This window comes from Falco peregrinus, chromosome 6, assembly GCF_023634155.1.
Source record: "Falco peregrinus isolate bFalPer1 chromosome 6, bFalPer1.pri, whole genome shotgun sequence".
NCBI classification, from domain to species: domain Eukaryota; kingdom Metazoa; phylum Chordata; class Aves; order Falconiformes; family Falconidae; genus Falco; species Falco peregrinus.
Window position 1 is genome coordinate 55,403,775 of NC_073726.1, and position 26,531 is coordinate 55,430,305.

Sequence of the window (26,531 nt, forward strand, 5' to 3'; positions counted from 1 at the left end):
CCAGCACAGACAAAACCTGTTTTGACAGGGTTAGGCTATTCACTGCCTGGAATTAGATCCAATATCTGTAATGATTGGCAAGATCAAGGAAAAATCTGGGGTTTTTTTGGTTTTTTTGGTGTGTGTTTTTTTTTTGTTTGGGGTTTTTTTTGTGGCTGATTCTTGTAGTACTTGCAAATCAACACAAGAGGGTGGTATTGACATAGGAAAGCAGCTCATGAGCTGGGTGGTGAAGAAACCCGGGTATGGTAGAGGCTCTTTGACACAGTTTTCCTGTTTATTTCTCTGTCTTGGGCAGAGTTCAGTGCCGTATAGGTAGACTCTTGCAAGAGTGGGATAAATGTACTACTTCATATCAAACCAGAAGATTAGTGCTAGTTCCCATTGACAAAAAATTTCACACTAGACATTTTTGCTGGTGGGCAGTGTGAGATGCTCTTTTGTGACCGCTCAACATGAAAATTTAGTGCCTGTTAGAACTGCTCATAAACTGGATTTTTCTACTATGTGAAAAATGTTAAAAAGATTCTTTTTTAGATCTAAATGGAAAGCTGAAACTACTGCAGTAGTCAAGATGAGCACAATGGCTACTTCATAGTATCAACATCTAATATACACGTATATGCTAGTAAGAATGCTTTTGTACTTTTGTCTGGGGCAGCATATTTTGTAAAATTACAAAAAAAACACAGCATTGTTAAAACTTAATAGGAACAGCTTTGTTGTCTTCATGAGGAACAAACATACTACCTTGTGTGAGAAGAGTGCCAGTGTTCTTTGGCCTTTTTTTTTGGTAACAGTTTACTCGCATCTCCAGAATGGTCACCTTCAAGTTTGATAGCTCTGAAGCAGTCTTAAGATCACTGGCAGATAAGTAAGGATACAGATCTTGGGTATGTTTTCTGCTAAGAGCATTCTTGGAAAGCAGGTAGAGAGTGCATTTTCTACGAGTCCTAGTGCAGAGAGGCAGGGGTGGAAGCCCTGTTAATTCTACAGGGCCCTTTGGTAGGGATCCTCACAGGTAGAGATAAAACAGCCTTATAATGCACCAGAGAGAGGAGTAAAGAGTTGAGTATGTGGGTGGAGATGCAAATGCTCCTTCCCCATGGAGCAAGGGAACTCTCCTGACTGGTTCTCTGTCCTGCTGGATGCTTGAACAAAATTTCTTACCTTTCACAAGCAGTACAGGGTTGGTCCCACTATCAGCAATTTAAAATTAAATCCTTTTGAGGAGCCTGGGTCTCTGGAAAACCTCTTAGTGTTATTCTCGCTATGTAATGGATGGCATGCAGAGTCGGTCCTGAACCAGTCTTGTAAAGTGATGTGGAGGGCAATTTTACTGCTGGAGGAGGTAGGCCAGGGTCATTCCTTTCAGAAGTAGTAGGAGGCTTGCTTTAATAGATTGGCAGGGTCTCTAGCATCTCTCTGTCCTTTCCTGTGTGGAAGGCTGCAATAGTCAAGGGGGAATCTATCTTCCTGATGGGATCAATTTCTCTATCCCTTCTCTGCAGTTACAAGAGTAACAAGGAGAGAAGTAGAGCTGCTCATTGTAAAAGGATGCAGAGCCTTTTTGAGAGGAGTGACTCCTAGGCAGTTGGCCGCCTCCCTTAGTTTGGAATGACAAGCTGTAGAAACACTTTGCACTAGAAAAGCAAAGGTCTCATCACACCCACGTTCTCACCGGTGCCTCACCTGCCACAGGTATGTGCATTCAACTTCAGCTAAAAATATCTCAACAGGTTGGAGGAGCAGGAAATAGTTTATTACTGCAACTACACCATGAGGGCTAGGTCTGGGTGTTTGTATAACTGAAGTGAAATAGGGAGAGTCTAAAGATGTATTTGGTCAAAACAGAATTTGGAGCCAGGCTAAAGCAAAATGTGTAGCTGATCTAATGAAACATGAGGAGAAAAGAATGGAGTGAGACCTGTCTGTCTCTGTATAAAAGACAGTTCAGAAGATACCAGCACTGGTATGTGTGTGGCTGCATACTTTTGTACAATAACTGATGCCAGTGTGTTTGTTCAGTGAGGACTCTTGAGGGGCAGTTCTGAAGTACGCCTCTCTGCACACCTCTTGAGTCTTCGCACAGCAGGGAGCTGAAGTGAAGGATTAACCTTAGCCTAGTCCTATCATATGTCACACTAACACAACCTGTCATTTTTTTGTGGTTGAAACTCAAGTTTCAGCAAAAGCTGTGTTCTCAAAAGATGTTTGGTAGGGATGTTTGTAGTTTGAAACAGTTATACTTCCCAAGTCCATAATGCAAAGGTGATTGTTTATATACTTGTAATATGTATTTTAAACAGTGTTTTGTAGTTTAGATTTTTAATACTGCATATGTGACTACCTTGGACAGTAAAGAATGGGGTTATAGTGTCTTTCATTTACATGTTTGAGAGCTGGCAGAAGCAGGACAATCTTTTGGAGGGGAGGAGTTAATTTAGACATTGACGTCTGCGTGGGTAACTGGCTGCAAGATAAATGCTCTAGGATAGCTGCAAAAAGTAGCAATCCCTGCAATCACACAGTGGTTCAGAGCAGAAGCTGCACTGAATTGACCTTGTTTGAAATTGTTTGGGCCATCTCAGTTCCCCAGTGCTATGCTCCTGCTGCCCAGGGACCTGCAAGGGAAGCTGTGGGCAGGAAAGCATAGCTGGGAACCAAGGTGGGGAATCCAGGGTGCTTTTTCTGTGGTGGCAGCCTGAGTCTAAATCTACTTAAAATAATAATGAGGAGGAACACAGCCTGTTCAAGGACCTGGCAGCCCACCTTCCCCCCTACTCCAAGAAAAGCAGAGTTGGCCAAGAGGAAGAGCTAAGCGTGATGACTTTCTAGCAACACCATTAACTTGTGCTGAGGAGAGTCACAGTTTAGGAGGGAACTCTTAAGAGTGAGAAGCTTCTGGGACTCTGGAGGGCTTTAGTTTACAAAGCAGGACTGAAGTTGGTAAACCTTCCCAGTTTAGCTGAGCACTGAAGAAGGAAAACAGTCAACATACTGAAAAGCCCTTGGAAGTGCTTAAGAAGGAATGGAATTGATTGCATGACCTGTGAAAGGCACAGGCACGTACCAAGCATTTTGATGTTGCATAAATGTGAAGTTGTGGTTTGCCTGCAATGGTATGTGAGGAGCTTCTGTAAACGTTCAAGTAAGCAATTAATTCTTGTAAATGTTGCAGAGCAAATGCTGTAAAAATCCAGCTTTGATGACAGAGGTAGTTCATGTAGTCATTCCGAATTCTTACTGTTCTTGCTTATGCACTTAAACAGTAGATTTTGGGGGGACAAAAACTATGACTATGTAAACATGGAGAATCAGAACATGAGTTTCTGACAGAATCCTAAGCTTTGGGGTTAACTCCTGAGCTTAAAAAAAAAACAACCAACAAACCACACCCAAAAAAACCCAAAAGAAGCAAATGGTAAAAGATGCTTTAGTTTTCAGATGGATTTTTTTCCTCTGGTTGGACTATGAAAGCTCCTTCTGCATAACAATATCTAAAAGGGAGAGCTCAGGCTGTTTTATTCCTGTGCCACCTAAGAAATGGGAATGGTCGCTTGTTCTCTGGCCTAGGGATGAATACAGCCATGCCTCCAATGCTGTATCTCTTCCTGAGGACCCTTCAGTTATGGGAACTCCTGATGATGACGATAAGGCTTTCTTTGAGTCCAAAGCCCCCCAGGTCACAGGTACATGCCTTCCTGAACATGATAATCAAGTATATGTTGTGTTTCATGGTAGGATGTGTGTTGGGCTGTGCCAAGGTCATGCTTAATTGTCCAATAGGAGACAGTGGCACTGCAGTCTTCAACTGTTGACACTGAAAGTCCTCAGGGAGGGGTGGAGCTTATTCAGCACTTTTTCAGGGAAGCATCTAGAAGCCTGAAGCTGTCTGTTAGAGGTTAACACGGGAATTTTGACTGCCTAAGGGAAGAGGACTCAATCTTTGCCTTCTCTGGTGGAGGATCCTCATTGTTGCAGAGATGTACATGCTGCTCTGTTGCCTCTCCCTAAAATGACGTCTAGGTATAGGACTACAAAGTTTCTGTCTTCACTTGGATTTGGTGGTTGCTAGAGGTTCGTGAGGAAAGGGAAATGCAGTGTGAGCTTTCTATGCAAAAAGGGGAAATTTTTTTTCTTCCATTCCAGTACTAGCAAAGGCAGAAAAAGAACCCTGCTGGACAGGCCTCTCTGAGACTATTGCTTCTGTCCATCACTTCCTTCCTCCCTATTTGATACTGTCAAAGAAGACAGGATTTTTTGGCATATTTCCCATTTGGACTGATTTAAGTCCCCTTTAATCCTTCTCAAGGTTTTCACTCACAAACAGGTCTCTGTGTAAAGAGAGGCAAATAGCAAAACTTGCTCTGCAAGTCATCTGTGTGTGAGGTAGAGGGAGGGTTGCATGATAAGGTGGAATTTCTTTGGTTGTGCTGGCTTTCCAAAAGAAAATTATTCCTTTGTGTGGTTTTTAGTGTATGTCTGCTCCATCCCATGAACAGGGTTAAACCACAAAATTTCTTGGCTTTGAGGTAGGAAAAAGGATTTTTTTGCACAATCAGAGTTGGAGCCACAAAAGTACCTTCTTTCCTGCAGTAGCAATGTGAGGGGGCACAGGATCTGTGGAGAAAGCTGGGCAGAGAATGTGTGGAGGCTCATTCAATTTTATTTAAAGCAACAGAGATTAAGGTATCCCAGTCAAGCATGTAATTGGATATACTTGGTCTTTCACTGTCTTTATTGTAGCTCAGTTGAAGGGAATTTATAACAGGAGATACTCAGCCTGATTTCTCATTGCCGGATTCTGTGCTTGATGTATCATCAGCAGGGAAGCAATACTTCTCCCTCAATGTGTATTCAGAATAATAAATTTGCCACTAGTGAGGGATTTCCTATTACTGCTGCTCATGTGCATGCTTACAGGTGCGTTAAACCTTTATCTTGGTGCATGCCAGAGGCTCTCTTTGGTTGTTAAGGACTGGTCTTCTCCAAACACAATCAACAATATGAAGCAGACAGCCTAATAAATTCCTTTGACGGAGCGTAGGCAGAATAAGCTTTCCATTCCTGCAGTTGCAGGTCTTGAGATGCCTCTTAGAGATTTTGCAGAACTATGAACTATTTTTCATTGAATACGCTTGAGTCATGTGTGAGTATCTTGGTTTAGGCTCTCTCTACCCATTGGTGATAATTACTTTAGTACAGACTAGGAATCTTGGAGTCGCCGTTCCAGTTTTCAAGAGAAGTTTAGATAAAAATGCAAACTTTTAAAAATGCAAAAAGTGTTGGCTGTGCTTTTTAAAATAAGTAACATAGTGAGGAATGGTTATAAAAGATCTATAGAAGAAATGTTGGAAATAGATTCGATAGTCTGTTCTAAGATCCAATTTTGAGATAGCCTTCTGCCTGTGTTCAGGTGGCTGGCTGCATCCAGGCTTGCGTATCTCAGCCAAGATTGTTAAAAAGCCCTTTGTAAAGCATTCTAGTGTTTTGTGACCCTTTTGGTTGTTCCAAGGTTCCCATTCAGATAAGATTTCTTTACTCCAATGATACTGCCTCTGTCTAGCTCAGAGGACTTTTTGAAGATCCATCCTCTGAATGCCAGGCAACCTCCCCTCTTTGAAAATGCCAGTGATGCTTTCACAGGTCAGATGCTGCCACCTGGTCTTGCTGATTAACAGCTCTTTGTGATTAGTGAGGAATCGCGGTCTCCATTGGAGTTGTGTTAAGCTGATGGAAGGAGAATTGCTGGAATTGCAGTCACTGGTTGTCTTTTATTTGCATGTACTGATTGAGCATGTGTTCTTTTGAAAATCATGTAGCGGACAGTTGTGGATGTCTTGAATTCAGTAGAAGCAGCAGATGTAAAGGAAGATGTGGCTAGTGCAGGGCCCTGTTAGCCTTCTGTTGTGGATAAACCTGTTGTGCAATGGGAAGGCAGCTTTCTGGAGGGCATATTATCAAAAAAATCTTTGGTGAGTGCCTTTATCTCTGTATCTTACACAGCAAATAAGACTTTCTTTTCTCTTTTTCCCTTTTTAAATGCAACAAGCCCTTTGGAAAGCTAATTGCTCTGTTCTTTCTTGGAAGGGAAGGCAGAACCCCTGAATCAACAGTGTTTCTGTCCTGTGTCAAGCAGGACACATGGATAAACAGGACACACTTTGAGAGCTCTCTTCCTTTGCTGTGTTCTTTAGCCTCTCTTGCTTGGGCCAGGGTAGGCTTCTGGTGGAAGTGTTCAGTTTTGTTAGCCATGTCAACCCTTTGCTTCTCTGATCACCTGAGATCTACAGGACCGCCTATTAACAATTTACATGGGTAGCAGGGAAAATGCACGAGAGGAGATGATTTTCTGCCTCAAAGAGCTTCTGGGTTATCCAAAAATATGCTGGAGTCTGTGGAAAGGACTCTGCAGTAGTTATTGGAATGTGAAGATACAGGGATAATGAGGAGGACTGATGGGGAGAGAAGTCCCTCTCTATAGCTGGATGGTGAGTTGCATGGCGCTATCTCTCTTGGTAGGGAAAGACCTTTGACAAGTAGAGATCTGAAGCCAACCATGGCTGGATGACCTTGCCTTGAAGTGGCTTCTGTGGTCTGGACACTCATCTCCTTGGCTTTTGCAGTGTCAGGACAAATACGTAAATTTCTGCCTGCTTTGCTAAAGTAAGGTAGCTCTGCACCAGAAGCCATGCTGAGCCTTAAAATGAATTCTGGATTGAAGGAAACTTCTTGTGACCTTGTGCACTGCCCCAGGTCCTGCTTCAGCTGGAAGACTTTTTCCTCTATGGCTGAAGTGGGCAGTGGACTGAGCCCTGTGGCAGAAACCTGGACTACCTGACAAACGAGGCTGTACTGGTATACCAGAGCAGGTTGGCCTGCCTGCTCAGCATGTCAGCAGAATCTCACTGCCCAGACAGGCAGAGTTTGCACTTTTTTGCTCTCCTGCATTGTCTGCAGGATTGCATCATTACCCAGTCCACTCCCATCATTTGATCAGATAAAGGTGGCCAAGGGACTCCACTAACTTTTGGAAGCATTCAGTGATGGAGATCCTGGGGCAGTGGCACCTGCAGCTGGGGAGCCACCTTTCCTGTGTCTGAGGGAGAGGGAATATCTCTGTATAGCCTGGGGTAGGGGAGCCCCTCTGCCCAGGAGTGCCTGCATGCAGCCTCCCTCTCTGCATGGACTGATTTACTCCTTTGGAAGCATCAGCCAAGGCCTCCTCTCACATAATTAGCTGGCAACCCTATGCATCACTCCTGAAGCTGGCACAGGCCTGCCAAGTTCTGCCGAGATACTCGCTGAGCAAGGTTTTCTCATGCTCAGCGTGCCTCAATGTGTTGCATTATTAAGCTTTCATTATTTGGAAGCTTTTTTGGGGACACATCCCCCATCTCCTTTCCCCACCTTTAGCCATTCCTATATGTCTGACTTCCTTCACCAAGGTCTCATGCATGTATCCCCCTTTCTAAGCACCTTCTGCACTCTGCCCTCCTCACTTTTCCCCAGCCTTTCTGCACCAAGCAGCCTGCAGTCAGGTCCCTAAACAGCCCCAGGGCTGGTTCTTAGCTTTGCTGTTCATGCTGCACTGCAATATAGTCCTGCAGGGCCTTTAGCAGCCAATGGACAGGTGCCTGCCCAAGCCATTTGCTTCCAGCTCTGCCTTTCTTGTGTTTTCCAGGATGTGTGGGAGATGTGAGCTGCCTCAGCAGTTCCTGCATGGCTCTTCCCATCTTTATGGTGTTTTAGGAGACACCTCTATGTTTTGAAGCTTCTTGCCAGAGGAAGTACTACAGTCTCTGTGCAGATGGAGATTCCTCCATTGCACACCTGCAGGAATATACCACCTCAGCCATACAGGAATTGATGGGCATCTGTGTTCACAAATGCTCTAGAAGATACAAATCAATGAGATAAATGATAGAAAACAATGGAGATCCTGCTGGGCTCTCTGGGCAAGTCTCTCGTTGTTTAATACTGTAGTACTGCGTGTTAGAAAGAGATGGTGCGTTTATACTCAACAACTTCTTTCAACTCGTTACTTACCTTAAATCCTTTTGATGAGTAAAGAGAAGGATGGTTAGGTTTAGGGCAAATCTATCATAATTTTGTGCTGTCCTGGAAGGCTGGTATACAGGCTAACCAGCAACAGACTCAACAGTGTCATTTCTCTGCTTGATGATTATAAATGAGTAGTTAGGAAAGTCAGATTTCAATTGGCTAACAGAGGTTTTAACCATGTGTACATCTAGATAAACCACTCTGGAGATTGGGGATTATCAACTGTTATGTAATAGCAGATTTTTTTTTTAAATTGGGACAGGACTGCAACAGATGCTGTGTTTACTAAAGACTGTCACATAATACATCCAGAATGTGTGTTTTGTTTGACAGAATCATAAATGGGGATTGCTGTTTTTCTTTACCTCTAGTAAAACCGCACTGCTGATCAGACAGGTGAATCATTGTAGGTTAGATTTAGTTCTTATTTGGGTTGTTGGGTAAGAAGTGAAGTTGATTTAGTTCAGCTCCAGTTCAACACAGCTTCAGATCTACTGTGTGGCTTCAGTTCTGGCTGAGCAAACTCTAACCCCAGGTAACACAGGATTTCATGGTAACTTCACCCCTATGTACATCACAATCCTGTAACTTGATAAAGCCCTTGGAGTCAGCAATAATATTGCTCAAATCCATAGGATATGTGAGATCCCTTCACTGACATGCTGCATAGGCTTTTATTTTTTTTCCCCCCCCAAGAGTATACCTGAGTTTATCCCACACATGATGGGATGTGTTGTGTGCCAAGCAGAAGGTCAGGGCCCACATTAGTAGTGATTCCTTTTGCCTTTTAAAATCTAAACACACAGACAATGATTTTTTTCTGCATGATTAAATTAATGTCCCTGCAAATCTGGGGAATGGAGTACCATGTGCTTGCTGAAATGTAGCAGCACTTTCTGCTGCCCAACAACTACTAGGTTTTACCCCGGGGTGAGGTTCCTGTCTGCAGCCAGGGATTCCTGCAAAAAGCACTTTACAGCTTTTTCAGGAGAGCTGCTCATGTGCCAGTTGGTATTTCATTACTGCGAACGAATGTCAGTTATAGCAGTTTGTTAATAATGAACAAGGAAGGGATTATTGGGCAATGCAACAGCACTGGAAGAGAACCTGCTGAAGCTTCCCTTTGCTGTATCATGCACATACCAAGAGCTGTCCCTCATCTCTGACACCGTCCTAGATTGCTCATACCGTTAGCTGAAACTGTGTTTGCATTTCTGAAGAAGTTAATTGGGAGCTAAACCTTTCCCTGGCATATGGCTGTCACTTAGGGGGTTTCACTTTTGTTTCTGAAGCAAAACAGCCAAGGCTGCTGGGTCTAGAGAGCAGCAGGGACCCTAGGGGCTCCCATGGGAGAGCTTGCTGGTCCTTCCCATTTAGGGGACAGCTAAGTGGTAGGAGAGGAGCACAGGAGGGCCAGAAAGGGGCTCCTTGGGTTGAGGCTACTGGTCCAAATTGAAGCACATAAAAAACTCCTGGCTTGCAGTAAATGTCTTCTCTATTTGGATACTAATAATGGCTGTGCACTGACATTCTTCCCTCTAGCTTAGAGGAGATCCTAGGTTGTCAAGAAGGTTGGAAGAAAAATAATCAAGGCCAGAGACATGGCAGACAGCTGTATTTTCTGTATAGTTCAGACCTTGCCTTCTCCCAGCCCCAGGCACAGCATCCAGGCTGGAAGTTCCTGGAGTACAGAAGTTCCTATTTCATATTCAACAGTATAACACTCTTTTCCAGCCCAGAATTGCTGCTTCTTTAGATCCATGCAAACATGGCATGTTTACATTATGTTTAGTGACCATCAAGTAAGATAGCAGATGTCCCCGCAGGCTTATCTGAAACCAGGAGAGGAGTTAAATGAAAGCATGAGGTGAGACAGAGAAACTATCCCAGCAGGAGATACTTTGAGTCCTGCCAACTGGTCCGAATCGTCAGTGGAAATTTCCATTTGAACTTTTGATGGAATGATGGAGTTTTGTTTAAAGGAATGAGGAAGAGTGTGTGTGTTCATCTGTATATGTGTGCCTGCCTAAGACCGCATATTTGAAGAGTCATTTTTTCTTTGCATTTATCAGAAGACTTAAAACAGTAAGAGTAGGAATTTTATGCTCAGACTGCATTTTCCAGTCAACTCTCCCTTTGAGATTTCCACTCCTTATTGTGATAGAATTAAAAGGAGAATAATGAAATGGATTACATTAAGGCCTTAGCTTCAGTTATCAAGTACTTATTAATCTCTCTGGCTAGGATTCAAATCTATGGCATCAAGTGCTCCATCTTTACAAGGTACATCCACTGAAACAGCATGTAAAGAGTGCAGATCTTTCAGATCTGGACTCACAAAACAAGCAGAGAGGTTCTGTCACAGTGCAGGATGGGCTAAACATCCTGTGGTGAATTTTCTGTGGAAAACCGTTTTAAGTGGTTCTCCTGGCTTGTGATTGCTTGCCCCCCACCCCCCTGCCTGTCTGGCTACCACTTCTGCCAACAGCATCCTTGTACCTTGCAAGTCCTGCATTTTTATCTACTTTTAATAGATATTGCAACAACAGAGGCAAAAGCATGGCCGGCAGTGTGAGGCTGGATGCAGCCAGGCTGTTATGTGTGCATGCTTGCACACAAGTATGCGTGTTTGTGTGTGGTTATGTGCCCACTGAGGTTAGGCAGAAACTGCAAAAGGAGGCATCATTTTACAGAAGAAAGCAGCTCAAGCAGGAATGTGATCAGGCCTCTTAAACACACCCAATTAAATTTCTCTTCAGTTAAGCAGATAAATAGAGCACTGTTTCCCCCTCATTTTCCCTAAGTACAGCTATTTGATTGTGTATCACTGTCATAGATTTTGATGATGCTTAACTACCAGATATAGCAGGCATGCACCAAATTAATGTTGCTATGTCCTTTAGGGAACTTAATGTCATTGGTCATACTAGGAAGTTGGAGATCTCATAAAGGATCAGTTGTGATTAGCAGGTAGGACAGGAGGAAACTTGAAAGACCTCCATGTTGTTGCAACAATTCATCACTCCTGGCAAACATTGCACTGGGAGAATAATTCAAGAAAGAATTTTGGTAGAAGGAGCAAAGAACTAAACTGCAGTCCTGGGCCTCTAGTGAGGCAGTATCTGGGGATGCTTATGTGCCTGTGTTGTTCTGGAAGTTAGGAGAGCAACCCGCCCACCTCAATGTACATGATGGAAGAAGCAGTGGAAGGAGGCCTGCGTGCATGATCTTGTGCCAAGTGAAAGGAAGGTGCCCAGCAATGTGCTGGCCTTTTAAATGGAGGTTACAAAGCTGTGTTGCCTGGCCAGCTCCATAACCTCCACGCAGCATGAGGGTCCTAGGCTACCACCTGCACTCCCCCTGTAATAGTAGAACCCATGCTGTCTGTGCATGCCTGAGGAGTGTCAGACCTGCAGGCTCCCAGGGCTTGCCATCTGCTTGTGCCAGAAGTGCTTCCAAGCAGAGCAATTCTCCTGGCTCCTGGGTTGCCAAAGGGAGGGGAGCCTTCAGGATCAGAGTGAAAAGGCATTTTGTGCATGCTGAAAGCATTGCCTTAGCCCAGTCTTGATGAAACGTACATATGCTTTTTCTCCTATCCCATCTCTCTGAGTGTTTGCAGGGCTGCATTGGCCTTTTTGGTACATACACACTGAATTGAGGAAGGACTGAAGCATGAGCTGAGCTAGGGCTCTCCTTGTGGTTGCTGGCATTCAAGTGCTTGAGCTGCCCTGAAAGGCATCTGAGAAGTTTTATGGTCATATAATCGCGGTCAAGTAACAAACTTTACTTAGGGTGAGCTAGCAAGCAGAACTGAGGCACTGGCTGTATAAACTGTTTACATGTATAATCTGACAACCATTACGCCAGCAACCTTTCTGCCAGGTCAGCACTGGCGTGGCACTTCCAGCAGTCTCCAGCTCAAGCCCAGAGGAACACAGACTATCTCTCCTCAAATCACAGGGACCCACAGACTGTAAAGCCCATGACTGCAGGGAAATGGCTGTGTCTGTGGAGCAGAGCAGTGCTAGAAGCACTCACCTCCATCTGTCTGAGCTTTGCCACCAAGCACCTGATACCTCCGAAGATGAAACAGCGCAGAAGAGAAGCTACTTCTCCCAGGGCTGCAGTAAGACATTCTTCATAAGGGCTAGCACCAAGGCTGCCTGTGGTATCAAGCTCCTTGATTACATTTTGCCAAAGCCTGACTGGGATTTCCAGGGACCTATGTAGCTCCTCAGCAGCTCTCCAGCTCCAAGAGGTGACACTGGGATTTATGGCACCTGGAGATCAGAACTGCCTGCTCTGGGGACCTGTTCTAAACTGTAAGAAAATACTAAGGGGCAATAGGCTGTGAATTCAATTACTTGACCTTACCTCACAATTGTTCCTTACAGTTCTCTCCCCCACCCACTGCCCATTTCCTTCAAGAAAAATCACAGCATTGATTAATGATTAATCTTGGTTGGATAACACCCAACAACCAAAACTGCTGGCTAATCCCAGGCCATGGTTCTGCAATCAGTAGCAGATTTGTACACAGCCATATCACTTAATAGAATGTGCCTGATTAAGATTAAACATGTAAATACAATTGTATTTTTCATAATTTAGCTAGGGCAGACAATACTGAGTTTATGCCATCTTTATGCCAGCTGTGTCAGGGCACAGATCTGTACCAGCATGAAGCTCATTGATTAAAAATCTATCAACACTTTTTTGTCTGATGAAGTCTGAAAAGGAGGAGTGATTTATGTTGGATCTCAGCTCTGCTTTGTATCATTGCAGTGATGTTTGATCCAGGAGCAGTAAAGCAGAATTTTCTGTATCATTGAGAAGGGAGTTTTTGTGTGCAGCCTGATTCCCAGGAATGCTTCTTGCATGGAAGCAGTCCTCAGCAGAGCGTCTTACCCAAGGCACTGCTGGACGGAGAAATCAGTCTCAGACTCCAGGGCAGGATGGCTGTCTATTGCCAACAGCCACACATGTGTGTGGAGTGGAAAAGTAGGGAAAAGGGAAAACTACTCTAGGCACAGTGGGCGAGGAATACTGAAGGGAACACCATTAGAGGCCAGGCAAGGGTACCAAAATGAGGACTGGCACACAAGGAAAGCAAAGGCTGACTCCTCCTGGAGTGCTTTGCTGAGTGTCTCTCTGTCAGGCTTCGCCAGCTAAAGATGCACCAGACATCCCTCTCCCCGAAATCATTTCCCCAGCCTTGAGATCATCTTTGTCTGGGAAAGAGAAAATGCGGGTTCTTCTGGATCTCCCTTGGCATATCCTCCTTTTTGGGGATATCAGGTAACATCCCTGTTTGTTGTTATCAGATCCCTTGTTTCCTGAGAGTTAGGTGCTTCTTCCCAAATGTGTCTCTGTATACAGTACCCACTCACCCATATCGGTGCAACTTGCTGCTTTGGGAGCACATCAGCACAAAAGCAGATGAGGTTAATGCCATAAAGGAGGACTGGACCCTTCTGAGCTCCTCTGGTAAGCAGATGGGCACAAGATACCTCCAGGAAACTACATCTAGAGGAATGGCTCAGTTGTCATGAGTAAAACTTTTATCAGCATACTGTTGAAAGTCGTAAAGGAGGTGATAAATCTAATTTTTTTTTAACTTGTTCACAGCTTTCAAGAGCACCAGTTTTATTGTATGAAAAGGCTCTTCCTAGCCAAAGTGATCACAGCCACAGGTGGTCTTAGCTGCTTACCACTTATTTCTGCCTGTTCTTGCTCTAGCTTCCACACTTGCGACATATGAAAAACAGCGTAACACCTGCCCTTGTGAGATAGGAACAAATCTAAGGCATGAACTCAGCACAGTTTCAGTGGGTGCTCCAGGAGCCACCCTGTACCCCTGGGTGTCCAGGTACGAGGCTGGCCATTCCTGGGATTGCATACAGAAGTGATCCCATGTGCAGCACCACAGAGCATTAAGTTCCTAGTGCAGGACCAGGTAGTCAGTTTCCATTGCATTTCCAAAAGCAGTCTTCTCACCAATTAGGGATGCTCTGGCAGATAATTCACAAGTTTGAAAGTTTTTGTTTATAGGACATACTCAAGAGCACTGATTTCAATATTTTAACAAGTCTCTTTGCTGTTTTCTTGCCCAAATCTTACACACACACACACCTCCCAGTAAATGAACCCCCTGTAACAGGAATCTGGGCATTTAGAAGCCAGGAAGAGAGAGGGGTTGGCCAAAACCTATTCTTTTAAAGAAAGTCCTTTGAGCTTCTTTGAGTGGAGACAGCAATTACAACATCAAACCACATCACTGTTGCGTACTCAAAATGTTTATTTTGTTCCTGAGACTGAAAATGGCAGGAAGCAGAGCATGCTGTTTGGAAGAGCTGATGGCTGCAGAGACAAGTAACAGCTCTGAAGGACACCAATATGAGTTACTTTTGCAATTTTTTTAGATAACATTTAGGTTTTGGTGCCGCACTTTTAATTTCCAAAGGAAAAGGATTCAACTCTTAGGCAGGAGTTTTGGTATTCCTTGGTTGTATACATGCTTTCAGAGACAGAGCACAAGGGATTCAGAGACAGGACCCCAAGGAGAAAGCCCAGTGTTATATGGAGGTGCCACATGTAACCTTTCCAGAAATGACAACCCTTGTCCTTGTCTTTGCTCCTGTCTAAGGCAGAGCTGCTCAGAGCTGGCTGCCTGGACTGAACACCTGTCACTTTTGTGCCAGGCTGTTTCCAAGGTTGTCATAATGTTTGTACCTGAACTGATTTAAAGACAAAGGAAATGGATGGGGCAGGACAGGGTGGAGGCTGCTATAATGTTAGTTCAGTATGACTGTGATAAGTGCTGGCAGGGGGGATTTTTTCAGAGAACAAGGCTGTTCTTGTGTTGTCAATGTACTGCACAGGTAGCTAAGCAGAAGGAATGACACAAGTATACTCACAACACAGCCAATATCAGTGACCAAAAATAAACATGTTATTTAGACACATTCCAGAGCGCCAAGCACTACGTCTCCCCAGGCATCTACTTGCTTTATTACTCAGCTTAATAAAAGATACTAACTCAGCCACTGAACCTCCCAGACATGCTGTCTCCCCCAGACCTGGCTGAGCTGAGAGGGGCTGCAGCACCCCGCCCTTTGCTGGTGGCTCAGCCCTGTGACACTGAAGCCAGTGGAGCAGGGCTGGCCCAGGGCATCATGCACAGTACCGGTCATTGGCACCCTGCAGGAGGGAGCATGGCCAGGCAATGCCAGCAGCGAGAAGGGAAAAGGAGTGGAGCCAACACAGAGGGAGAGCCCAGCCCTTCTTTTCCACCTTGTCCTGCTGCTGGAGGACTGGAAGGGGAGGTGTAGGTGGCTGCTGCCCAAAGGGGTCAGTCCCTGCTGCCATCCCTGCCTCTTCTTGTCAGCTGTAGCAACTGCTCCTTCCCATTCACCAGCAGCCAGCTTGCTTCTCTAGGGCTGCAGTATGGCCAAAGCAAGCTGTTTTGCTACCAACAGCCTCCCACCCAAAGGAACTTCCAATGTCACCAGCATTTTGCTACTGGATTGTGTTGAAATTATTTTGGAGACATGCTATGCAATTCAGCTGACAAGTGTAAAGATCTGTATTTGAATTCATTATTTTGTCTCTCTTCACCTCTGTTGGACAGAAACAAATACTTAGGTGTGATTTGGTTTGTTGTGAAGCAGGTCAACTGAAAATCCCCTGGAAGTGCCTCTTTCTTTCTACCAACTATAGTGGGAATCTGGATGACTGTGTCTGATGAAGTCTGCTCTGTAGACACGTAGGGGTCAATTTAATTGCCCTTAGATTGGTGCCTAGGACCATTTGAGATCCCCTGGTTATTCAGTGTGAGCTGATGATCCAAAAGTGTAGTTTCACACAGCTCTTGTATCCTGTATACCATCCCTGTGGCGGTGACTGAGTTACAGGTGACCAAGCTACAGTACCTTCAATGAACTATTTGTCTATGCTGATGCACCAGAATGAAGTCCATATGGTGGCTGTCCTGCTTTCAGCTGGGATAGCGTTAATTTCCTTCTTAGTAGCTGGTGTAGTGCTGCGTTTTGGATTTGGTGTGAGAACAATGTTGATAACATACTCATGTTTTTAGTTGTTGCTAAAGTAATATTTATGCTAAGTCAAGGACTTTTCAGCTTCTTAGGCCCTGCCAGTGAGAGGGCTGGAGGGGCACAAGAAATTGGGAGGCGACACAGCCAGAACAGCTATTCAATAGAACGTCATGCTTGGTATATAAACCGGGGTGAGTTGGCCAGAGCCGGCCAATTGCTGCTCGGTGACTGGCTGGGCATCGGTCAGCAGGTGGTGAGCAGCTGCATTGTGCATTGCTCCTTTTGGTTTTCTCCCTTCCCTTTGTATTTTGTTTCTCTTCCCTTCTCCCTCCTTTTTCATTACAATTATTGTTGTTGTTGTTATATTTCAATTATTAAATTGTTCTTATCTCAGCCCTTGAGTTTTACCTTTTTCCTGATTCTCCTCCCCCTCCCTCTGATGGGTGAGGAGAGTGAGCGAGTGGCTGCATGGTACTTAGTTGCCAGTTGGGGTTAAACCACAACAGGTGGACATCTACATCTGGGTACCTATATATAAGCTCTGCATCTCAGCTCTGAAATAGCCAGTGGAGATTCAGTACTCAATACATTTGCTCTTACAAAGGTGATTTGAGATGCTTAAGGGTATCCAAAACATCTGCACAGGACTGCCAGATCTGATACAGGAGATACAGGAGACCTGTGTGCTCCTGGAGCAGTTCCTGGAAGCTGAGCAGGATACCCTATGACACCTCAAATGACACTATATGCTTATGTGCAAGCAACTAAGGTGAGGCTGCAGACAATCCAGCCAACCACACCTGGGAGCATTTCAGAATACATAGAAATAGGCACCTGCATCCAATCAGCTGGGCCAGTCCATCTGACTTTTGGGCTGTTTAGAAGCTGAGACATCCAGCTCACATTTAGGTAATAATCACCAGACATCTAAATTTAGATGCCTCTATCTGCAAGTTGCATCCCATCCCTAAAGCAAGGTGACAATCATCTCACCTTTGTGGTGTGAACGTTGTGCTGTTTGTACTCGCCCATGTAGATCAGTGATGCTTCTCCACCCTCTTTGGCATAGCCTGAGGGCTACGGGCACCGTTTCTCAGGCTACCTACCAGGACTCAGCAGCACTTGGGCTCCTAAGTCACTTGGAATTTTTTTCTTTAAACATAGACCCATTTATCAGCTTTTTGAAAGTACAGGGTGTGTTTAGTGACTAACTGTCAAGGATTTTTCAGGCATTCTGGAAAATGGTGTTATTCTTCTTTCCTTTCTTTTTACCCCTGATAAAATTTGACACACTGTTTTCCATTAGGTTTTTTGTGTCTGTGTAAATGCAGTGAAGTTGTTATGCAAATAGGCTGGCAGTGACCAATAGCCTTTGAAAGCTTCTTGGGATATCTTCCTAGACAGGTTGGGTCCCACTGTGCTGGTGCTGAATTCCTCTCCATCACTCCTTCTTTCCTCCTCCCATTTTTCACATCTGCTTCCTTCTTGGCTGGCTCACTAAGCTTGAGACCTACTTTAAAGTTAAGATTAATTTCATGTAAAGAAACCTGGCATGTGCTTTCCTAAGAAACCTCAGGTTTTTACACTGAAATGAAATTAGGGAGGATGTGAGGAACTGTCCTAGGGCTCAGCATGGCCCACCCTACAGTGCCTGCCCTGAGCAGTGCCTTTCACTCGATAAGCCACTCATCCCTTCAGTCCCCCATGTGCTTCTAGGGGGTGCACAAGAGAAGACTCTCTTGTATGTGTTTTGTAGCAATCTCCACATGTGACATTCAGAAGGGATCAGCACCCAGAAATATGCCATGGGCCCTAAAACAAACAAACCAACAAAATGAACATGCAGATGAGACAACCATGGGCAGTCAGATCTCAGCACAGGCATGTACAGCTGCTTCTCTGGTTTTGGGAAGGAGCACAACCTCCGAGGGGTGGGAGGAACTTCCAGGTTTAGGGGCTGTGTGTAGGGACCAAGTGCTTGGTGTGGATAGGCCCTGATGACAATTCCTTAATCAGAATAATAAAATACACCCAGTGATTAATATTTAAATAACAGATGAAGTCACGAGCACGCTGGAGATATGCGCGGCTTTGGATGGAATTGTGCCAATAGGTGTGTCAGGCCAGAGGCACAATGTAGAGCAAGGGGGTATTTGTCATTGCCTTAATTCATTAACTGGGCCAGCAATTTGGACAAAGTGACTCAGTGCTTGGGAGCAGACAGAACTGCGCCTTCGGAGAGCAGGGCTGGACCGAGCAAGACAGCAGGAAAGGCAAACGGCCCTTTTCAGGAAAGGAGCCGGTGGGAGCCCAGGTGGCAGGGGTGAGCGGAGCAGCCGTGTCCCCGCACAGCTCGCAGCAAGAGCCCCGAGGAAACCGCCTCTAGAGCTGAGCTCGCAGCCGCTCTCCCTCCAAGCGCTGTGGGTCTGTTGGCATCCCACAACCTCGTCTTCCACCTTGCAAGCAGTTATCTGGCAAGAAAGCATGCAAAGAGACAAAAGGCTTGGAGCAGGGAGGGGACGCCCTGCTATTCACAGCCACAGTCCCCACCCACGGGTGCCAGCAGAGAGGGGGGCATTTATCAGGCGCTTGGCTGAGCAGCGTTCAACCCCGTCTGCGCCCGCCGCAGGGGTGAGCGCCCCGCTGACGTCAGGACGCCTTACTTCATCTCCTGGCACTGGGGCCGGATTTTCATAGCCGTGTCCCGTAGGAGAGGAGAGGCGAGGCGGTGGAACTGGAATAGGCGTGCTCAGCCACACCTCCCCAGCCCTCCAGCTGTTAAAGCTCCCGAGGAGGCCACGGGGGCTGCTGCTCGGCCGGCCGGGTTGCAGGAGCGGAGGTGACCGTCACTGCCGCGCTCAGAACTTGCCTCTTCTAGCTGGAGCCTCCCTGCTGCCTTCACCGGGCAGGACCCAGAGAGGTAATTCAAGTCAACGTCCTACAGGACCCAGGGCGGACCTGCCTTCTGTGGCTGGGGTGGGATGGTGGGCAGCACCATGGCTTGGGGGGTGGGGTGGAGCAGGGGCATGGGGTGCCATTGGCAAACAGAGAATGCCTCCCACCCTTGAGTCTAACATGGGATTGCCAGCTGGAGCTGGGGAAGCTATGGCAGGCTTTCCTTGAAAACAGTTTGAAATTTGTGGCTGGCTGTGTGTACTTTACGCACAAGTATCAAAGAAAAAGCAGGCTCCAGCTGGAGGGAGAAGACTCGGCACTAAAGCAGTAGCTGATACAGGGTGAGCTGTGAAGTTAACCGTAGTACAGGCTCCCTTGTGCAGACTGCAGAGCCCCTTGGAAATCCCAAATACTTCTGTAGGTGCTGGATGAGCAAACTCAGCTTCTGGGGGGTAAGACTCACCCCAGGACACAGGGCAGAGACTCTTCATGCCTTGTAGGACATCTACCCTGGAAAAAAAGAGAAGGGAGCAAAAATGGGCACAAGTGGTCCAGCTCTCCAAGGCAGTGAGGTGCTTCCATCCTATTTGTTCCAAGGGCCATGGCGGACGACTGTGGAAAGTACCACTTGAAGTAAGCACCAGTCAGAACCCAAAGCTATGGGTGTGCTCTGTGCTGCCCTGGGGTCTCACATTGGCATTCTGGGCTCTCTTCCCACCCTGACAGCGAGCATCATTCTGTATCTGCCAGACTTGTGAATAGATAAGCTAATCTGATCAACAGTAAATGTCAGTGGATAAAATTGTAGCATTTGCTCTCCAGAGTTTCAGGCAGCATTATTTATTACTTACAGATAACTCTCAGCTACTTGTGCAAGAGATCGTAAGTCCCCTAAATCTTGTGAACAATGATTTGTGAAAATTCCTGCATGTGTTATTCACTAATTCCGTTCTCTCCATGGAGAGTCCAGAGTTCCTGCATATTTGAATAATCTGCATTTTATTATAGCCAGCTTTTTGAAGAGCTGCACATCTGCTTTTACACAGTGAGGTTAAAAGCTGGAAAAGTATTCCACTATTTGTAAGCAGGTCACATTGAGGCATATGTGGGGCTAAGAGTGAGTCAGTAATATTTTCCCCCTTCATCCCTTGATTAGGTCAACTGCCATTTAAGAAGACTCAACCTATACTCCCTAAAATCTCTTGGAAGGGTTTTAGAATCCACCTCATAACTGCAGTATGTTGTTCTGGAGGGGGAAAATAAAAGCAAATGGCATGGTGAGCACTAAAGACTAAATTTTGCAAGGTTAACTTTTTTCTTTATATATCTGAAAAGAAATCCCTTGGTGGGTCACCATTAAGGCCAGATTCTCCTATGTTTCATGCTGATACTGTATTTAAACTCCCATTTTGGTAGGTTTCAGAGATATGAGCCTCACTGAGCAATTTGATACCTAGAAAGCAGTACCTGGCCCCTGGGATCTAAACTCACTGAGTAACTGCATAAACGGTCCATGAAGTGCCCAGCATCCTTGTACAGTGGTTTCTACACATGCTTGAGGCTCCCAAGAAAGTTGGCAACTTAATTCCCCTCAGTGATGGGCAGAGCTCACCTAAACAGCCTGCCTTATCCCCTGGTGAGACAGGCTTAAACCAGGCTTACTCAGACAGCACTGAACTCCATGTGATAATACAGCAGGAATGCATTGGGTGCATTAGAGACCTTATCCATCCTTGACTCATGGACTCCTCAAGCGGTAACTTGGTGGTTACTTCTCGTGCAATGAACAGCATTAGCTCTGACATGTCAAGCTTCCAGCCAGTGCCAGGTGGCATCTTGGGGAGGGGACTGAGGTCTTTGAGACAGTTCATATTCCTGCACTGCCGTGAGTAAGGAGTAATATGAGTTTAGGGCTCATGGTTGGTGGCCTGCATTTGCTATTTAATTTGGAGTGAGAACAGCTATGCTGGAGGCATCCAGGTTATTTATCTGCGGGGTAAAAGGCAGTTAAAATTCCCCTTCATTCATACCTGTAAACCAAAGCCAAGAGTGTTTCACAGAAAGTAAAAAGGGAAAAGAAACGGAGTAACGAGTTTCCTGTTCTGCATTGCTCATCTCTAAACCTCACTGGGGTTGTTTGAACTTGTCAAAAGAGTGAAAAGTGTATTATGACTAACAGCTGCTCTTGTATCACAAAAGTGATAAGGCAGCTTAGTCTCTATGCTGCAGGGCACCAAGCTAACACCTGCAAAAGTGCCTCACCTTCTCCCTGCTCCCCATGCTCCTAGAACATTGCACAACCCCAGGCACCGTGCAGAGGACATACAGGGTGAATTGCCTCCTGCTAAGGGGCTTGGCTTAGCCTTGATTGAGAGCTGATGCCAAACAAAGGGGTGGTTCTGCTCCCACAGCCCCGTGTCCTTAGCACTGTGGTGAGCTTGGCCAGTGAGGTGGAGATGGAGGTCTCTCCTGCCTCTCCTTCCCCACTGCTGGCAGCACCTAGGTGGTTGATATAACAGCCTGTGTCTTTTCTTCTTCTACAGCTTTGGGGAAACGTTTCACAGGGAGGTTGTTCAAGAAGGCAAGAGGATGGCAACACCCCCTCCCCGAGGCTGCAGCAGCATCAGTCATGACTATTACCTGCTCTGTGACATGGAGAAGGCCTGGGGGATTGTCCTGGAGTCACTGGCTACAGCTGGCATCCTCATCACCATTTTTCTCATCTGCTCACTCTTCTTTCTCACCTGTAAAGTCCAAGACAACAGCAAGCGGCACATGATCGCCATCTATTTCTTCTTTCTCTCAGGCACGCTTGGCATTTTTGGTCTCACTTTTGCTTTCATCATTAAACTCAATGACAGGACTCGCCCCACTCGCTTCTTCCTATTTGGAGTCATCTTTGCTCTCTGCTTCTCATGCCTCCTCACCCATGCCTGCAACCTCAACAAACTAGTGAGAGGAAGAAAGCCCTTCTCCTGGCATGTGTTGCTGCTCCTCATTGTTTCCTTTGCCATGGTACAAGTTGTGATCAGCATTGAGTACTTAGTCACCATGCTAGTAAACCAGAAAGACAAATTTCTGAATATGTCTCTGCAGGAGACCAACAAAGATTTTGTCATGCTTTTGATCTACGTGCTCTTCTTGATGGCTCTGACCTTCTTGGTTTCCATGTTCACGTTCTGTGGGCCATACAAAAGCTGGAAGAGGCACGGGGCACACATCTTTGTCACTGTCCTGTTCTCCATTGCCATTTGGGTAGTGTGGATCACTATGCTTACAAAAGGCAACATGGTTTTAAACAGACATGACTGGGATGATCCTGTTGTGGCCATTGCTCTGGTGTCCAATGGATGGATCTTCCTGATAATGTATATTGTCCCTGAAATTTGTTTCCTTACTGCGCCTCTGAAGCTGGGGGACTACCCTCCAGAAAATGATTTCTGCCAACCCAAGTTCATAAAGCAGACAACTGGAGTGGACAACCGTGCCTATACACAAGATGAAATTGTGCAAGGTATGATAAAGTGAACAACTCCACTGTCCCCCGGCCCCAAGCACACATGCCCCACTCATGAGCTAAAAGGGATAGGAGGGCAGCAAGAAAAGATTTGAACATGGTGGATAATTTAGAGGTAGGAAAAAGTTTCAGACTGATGCCATTTCAGAAACGCTAGTTAAGATTAATCCCCAGACAAAAAGGAATAAAGCAAGAACCAATGCAAAAGCCAAAGATATGTAGGAGGAGTGAGTGACTTACTGCATGTCAGGGCTGAGACGTAACTCCTTATGATTCTGTTATGTCTGGGAAGTCTGTGTAAAAATTCAGGAGTTTTTTTATTTGTCTCTTAGCAATGTTCCAGCTTTTCAGAGCTCTCCAGCTTATACCTTGGAGATTATTTATTCCAGTTCTGACCTGGTTCCCATTATCCATTTAAAAATGAACCCGTCATCCAAAAATGAGGCAAGGAATTCTTACTTTTCTGTATGTGTCGCATGCCTACTTGGGCAAAAAAAGGTTTTATCAATTGAAACTTCCCAAATCTATGGGTAGGAGATGTGGAGCTGCTACCATGATCACATTTGTTCCCTGGAATCAGACCTCCAAGTTTGTAAAAGAGTAGATGAGAAAGGCTGTGCTCTCTCAGGGAACACTGCAGAGTGTGTCTTGTGCATGCAAGTGGGAGGGATTTGGCTGGTGGTGATGACAGCAATTGTGAGGCAACAAGAGGTGTCTAAACTCCAAGGCCACCTATGCCCTGTTATTTACAATACCATTAATTCCTGCTTTCATAAGGAAATATTTAACAAATTACCCACCTGTGGATTCTAACCCGTTCCTGCCTGCATATTGCATAGTTTGTTCAGTCTAAAAGGAGCTGCTAATGTAGCCACAGACCCTTTGAGTCTTCCTTGATGTATTTCCAAAATACCGTATAACACTAACTCACTAACTTTCCCCACCTCTTGTCTTGTGACTCAGGAGACACAGAAGACCTCAGCTACTCCCCATACTCTTCTCACTTTCAGATGAAGGTAAGTTCACACTCCCCTTCACCTTTTTCACCACATTTAGTCAAATGTTCAGGTGCTGAGGGGAAGGGAAGGAGAAGGGGCAAAGACAGATGGACCTAGAGCAGGCAGGTGCTTTGCATGGAGCTGGGCAATACCATGACGTGTTCCTGGAGGTGCCTGTGGCTGGGGGGAGGGAACTGTGACATGCCCAGGGACATGGGATGGCAAAAGGGGCCCAAGGCAAAAGCTGAGGTTGTGGTTTTCAATACTTCTGGATTTTACATCACATAAGAAGTCCTTTCTTTGGACACAGTTACTGCAGCAGCCTCTTCCCTTTCCTCAGGGGATTGTGCTCCTTTCCCTGTCCCATGCTCTGAATGTATTCCCACCAGCAGTCACTGGAAGTTGTGGTGCAGATCCAAAGTGAGCAGTCTCCATGCTTCCATGTCCGTTCACCAGTCCTCCTTCAGACCACAGCCTAGCTAGGTCTAGTAGGTCACATCATGACACCGCATGTCCTCTGGTGACATGTCTCAATTACTAGTTTGCTGTGCCAGGATTCTCTTCCACAGCTCCATTGATCACACTGTCAGGAAACCTTCAGCTTTGTGATTCTCCCTCTCTCTCTCTCTTTTTTTTTTTTTTTTTTTAAAGCCCTATCCTATTAATTCTCTCTAGTTTTGAAAGGTAAAGACTTTTGTGCTTTCTTTTCAGACCGTTGAACCCCAAAAGGATTTCTCCATCCCTCGGCCCAAGGCCCGGACAAGCCCGTACCAGGACTACACTGGTGGGAAAGGCCCCATGTAGCAGCTCCGCAGCGAGCAAAGAGACCAAGTGCCTGTCAGCAGCAGCACAGGCCACACGGTGACAAGTCCTGCAGAAGAGACAGAGCCAACTCCCACTGACAAAAGAGGAGAGAGGTCCTCTTTTCCCCACACAGACACCCTTGTAGGCCACACTCACTCCTCAAACACAGCTTTCAGAAACCACTCTGGCCATCCTGTCTCTGCTCACTGTTTCTCCATGGAATGGAGCTCATCTTTTCTGACAGAGGAACATGTTGGGAAGAGCCTGGCCTGGCCTATTTTTAGCAGGAATGCTGTAGGGCTGGAGCAGCAGGAAGATCATCAGCCACGTCTGTGACCAGCTCTGCCCCAGCCAGGACTTGCTTTGATCAGCTCAGGGGGATGCCTGCACCCTGTGTCTGACAGGAGGAGAGTCAGGAGTGGAAGCATTAGCCCTACACATCCCTACTACTGCCCACCTGTGAACACATCTCAGGTACTACCAAGGACACTTTTATCTATCCACCATTATTTTTGTGCCCACTCCCAGCCCCACCTGGCTCTCCTCCAAGAGATCAGTGGAGAAGAGACAAAGAGAGAGACAGACTATTGTTTTTTATTTCTTCATGTTGACTTCCAACCCCCTTCCTTATCACCTAGACACCACGGTGGAGAGGGAGAAGAAACTTTAAAGACATAAAAACATCTACAGCTATTTACTTGACACATTTTCTGATTGCACTCTATCTCCTAGCTCTGACTCCTCACCACACGCCCCAGCTGAGCTCCCCAGGGTGCCTGGCCAGCACTGAAAACCCTCCCCTCCCCACCCTTGACACCCCAGGCTGTGGATCCCTGCAGACAAAACCTCTTCCATGCAGCTGTTTGCAATACCCTGGTGGGATTTAATCCTGTGCACCTTGGAGCTCTGCCTCCTCCCCACCGTGTCTGTGGCATTAACACAAACATTTCCCAAGCAGCCAGGTTATGGAGGGCAGACACCCTTCTTCCCAGGAGTAAGCAATCACGAGCACATGCGTGTGTGTGTGTGTGTGTGTGCGTGCGTGCGTGTGTGCTGTGTGGACTGCACCCTGGCAATGAGCAGTGAGTCTGCAGAGTTGAATCATTCTGTAGCCTGCTTTCTATTTGGTAAATAGCTTTCCATGGTATTTCATCTGTAAATGAATAGGGCTCTCCAAGTGGGCATGTATGGTACACTGGTATCTAACACAGCTATATATTTATTTAGTACTTTGTATGTGGAATATTTAATTAATCAAAATACAAACAGCCTGACTACAAGAGAATGGTGTTCTTCCTCGGGAATATGACTCCTCTAATGGCTGGTGGGGTGATGGCAATAGCTCTCCATGGCTTGTAGTGGGCCATCTGGGAGATTGCAGCTGGGGGGGGGCGGGAAATGGCAAAGAGGTGCTGGCTTCTTCAAAGCTGTCACTATGGACCAGAGATCAGCTGCTTGAAAGTGAAGAGGGTTAGTAGCTTCTCTGTGCTACTTTTCTTGAATAAAGAAAGCTGATTCAACATTAGAAGCGCTTAAGAAGTGAAGAAATATAAAACCAAGCCACAGCAAGCAAATGCAGGAGGAAAGATGTGTTCTCTTCATCACTGCATGTGTCTGTGCTTGCTGTGTTTATATTCCTGTATTTATTCAGTTATGTCTTGCTGGGTGCTTGCATAATCAAGAAAAGAAAAGGACCTTGTAGGTATTTAATTCAGCTTGTAAAAATATGCCTTTCTGATGTTGTGAACACATGTAATATTTTTATTTGAAAGTAGAAACAATATCAAAGCAAAATAATTATGATTATGGTGACGATGATGATGATGACGATGATGACAATATTTAAAATCTCCTGATGGTATGAGGCTTTACTTTCCCCTTTTAGAGGCTTCCTTTCCCATGAGTTTTTACATGGTACATCATGCCACATATCTATATGCTCCTGGCAAGTAAACCCCCTTCCTCAGGCACAGTGCTGTCTACAATATGCGAGGCTGCGCCTTTTCCACTCCACCTACCAGCACTGAAAGGCAATGCAGGGACATTTGGATCTTCTGTATCCCTTGGCATGAGAAAGAGCCCTCCTAGGCATTGGTTTGAAATGCATCGCAGGACACAGGACTAGAAAAATGCCGCCTTCTAGTAAATTTGAGGTGGAAATGATGCTTACCTTCCCCTCCTCCTCTCCTGTCCTCC

The 26,531-nt window shown here is 45.8% G+C and overlaps 1 protein-coding gene across 1 annotated transcript; it reads left to right on the forward strand.

The window, feature by feature from the left end:
• The first annotated feature begins 8 nt into the window (after nt 1-8).
• Nucleotides 9-26,531, forward strand: LOC101920479 (retinoic acid-induced protein 3). The gene is made up of 4 exons (XM_027786722.2): nt 9-19,041; nt 21,560-22,530; nt 23,497-23,549; nt 24,243-26,531. Exons 2-4 carry the CDS (start codon nt 21,606-21,608, stop codon nt 24,333-24,335), a joined length of 1,071 nt encoding a protein of 356 aa, XP_027642523.1. The 5' UTR covers nt 9-19,041; nt 21,560-21,605; the 3' UTR covers nt 24,336-26,531.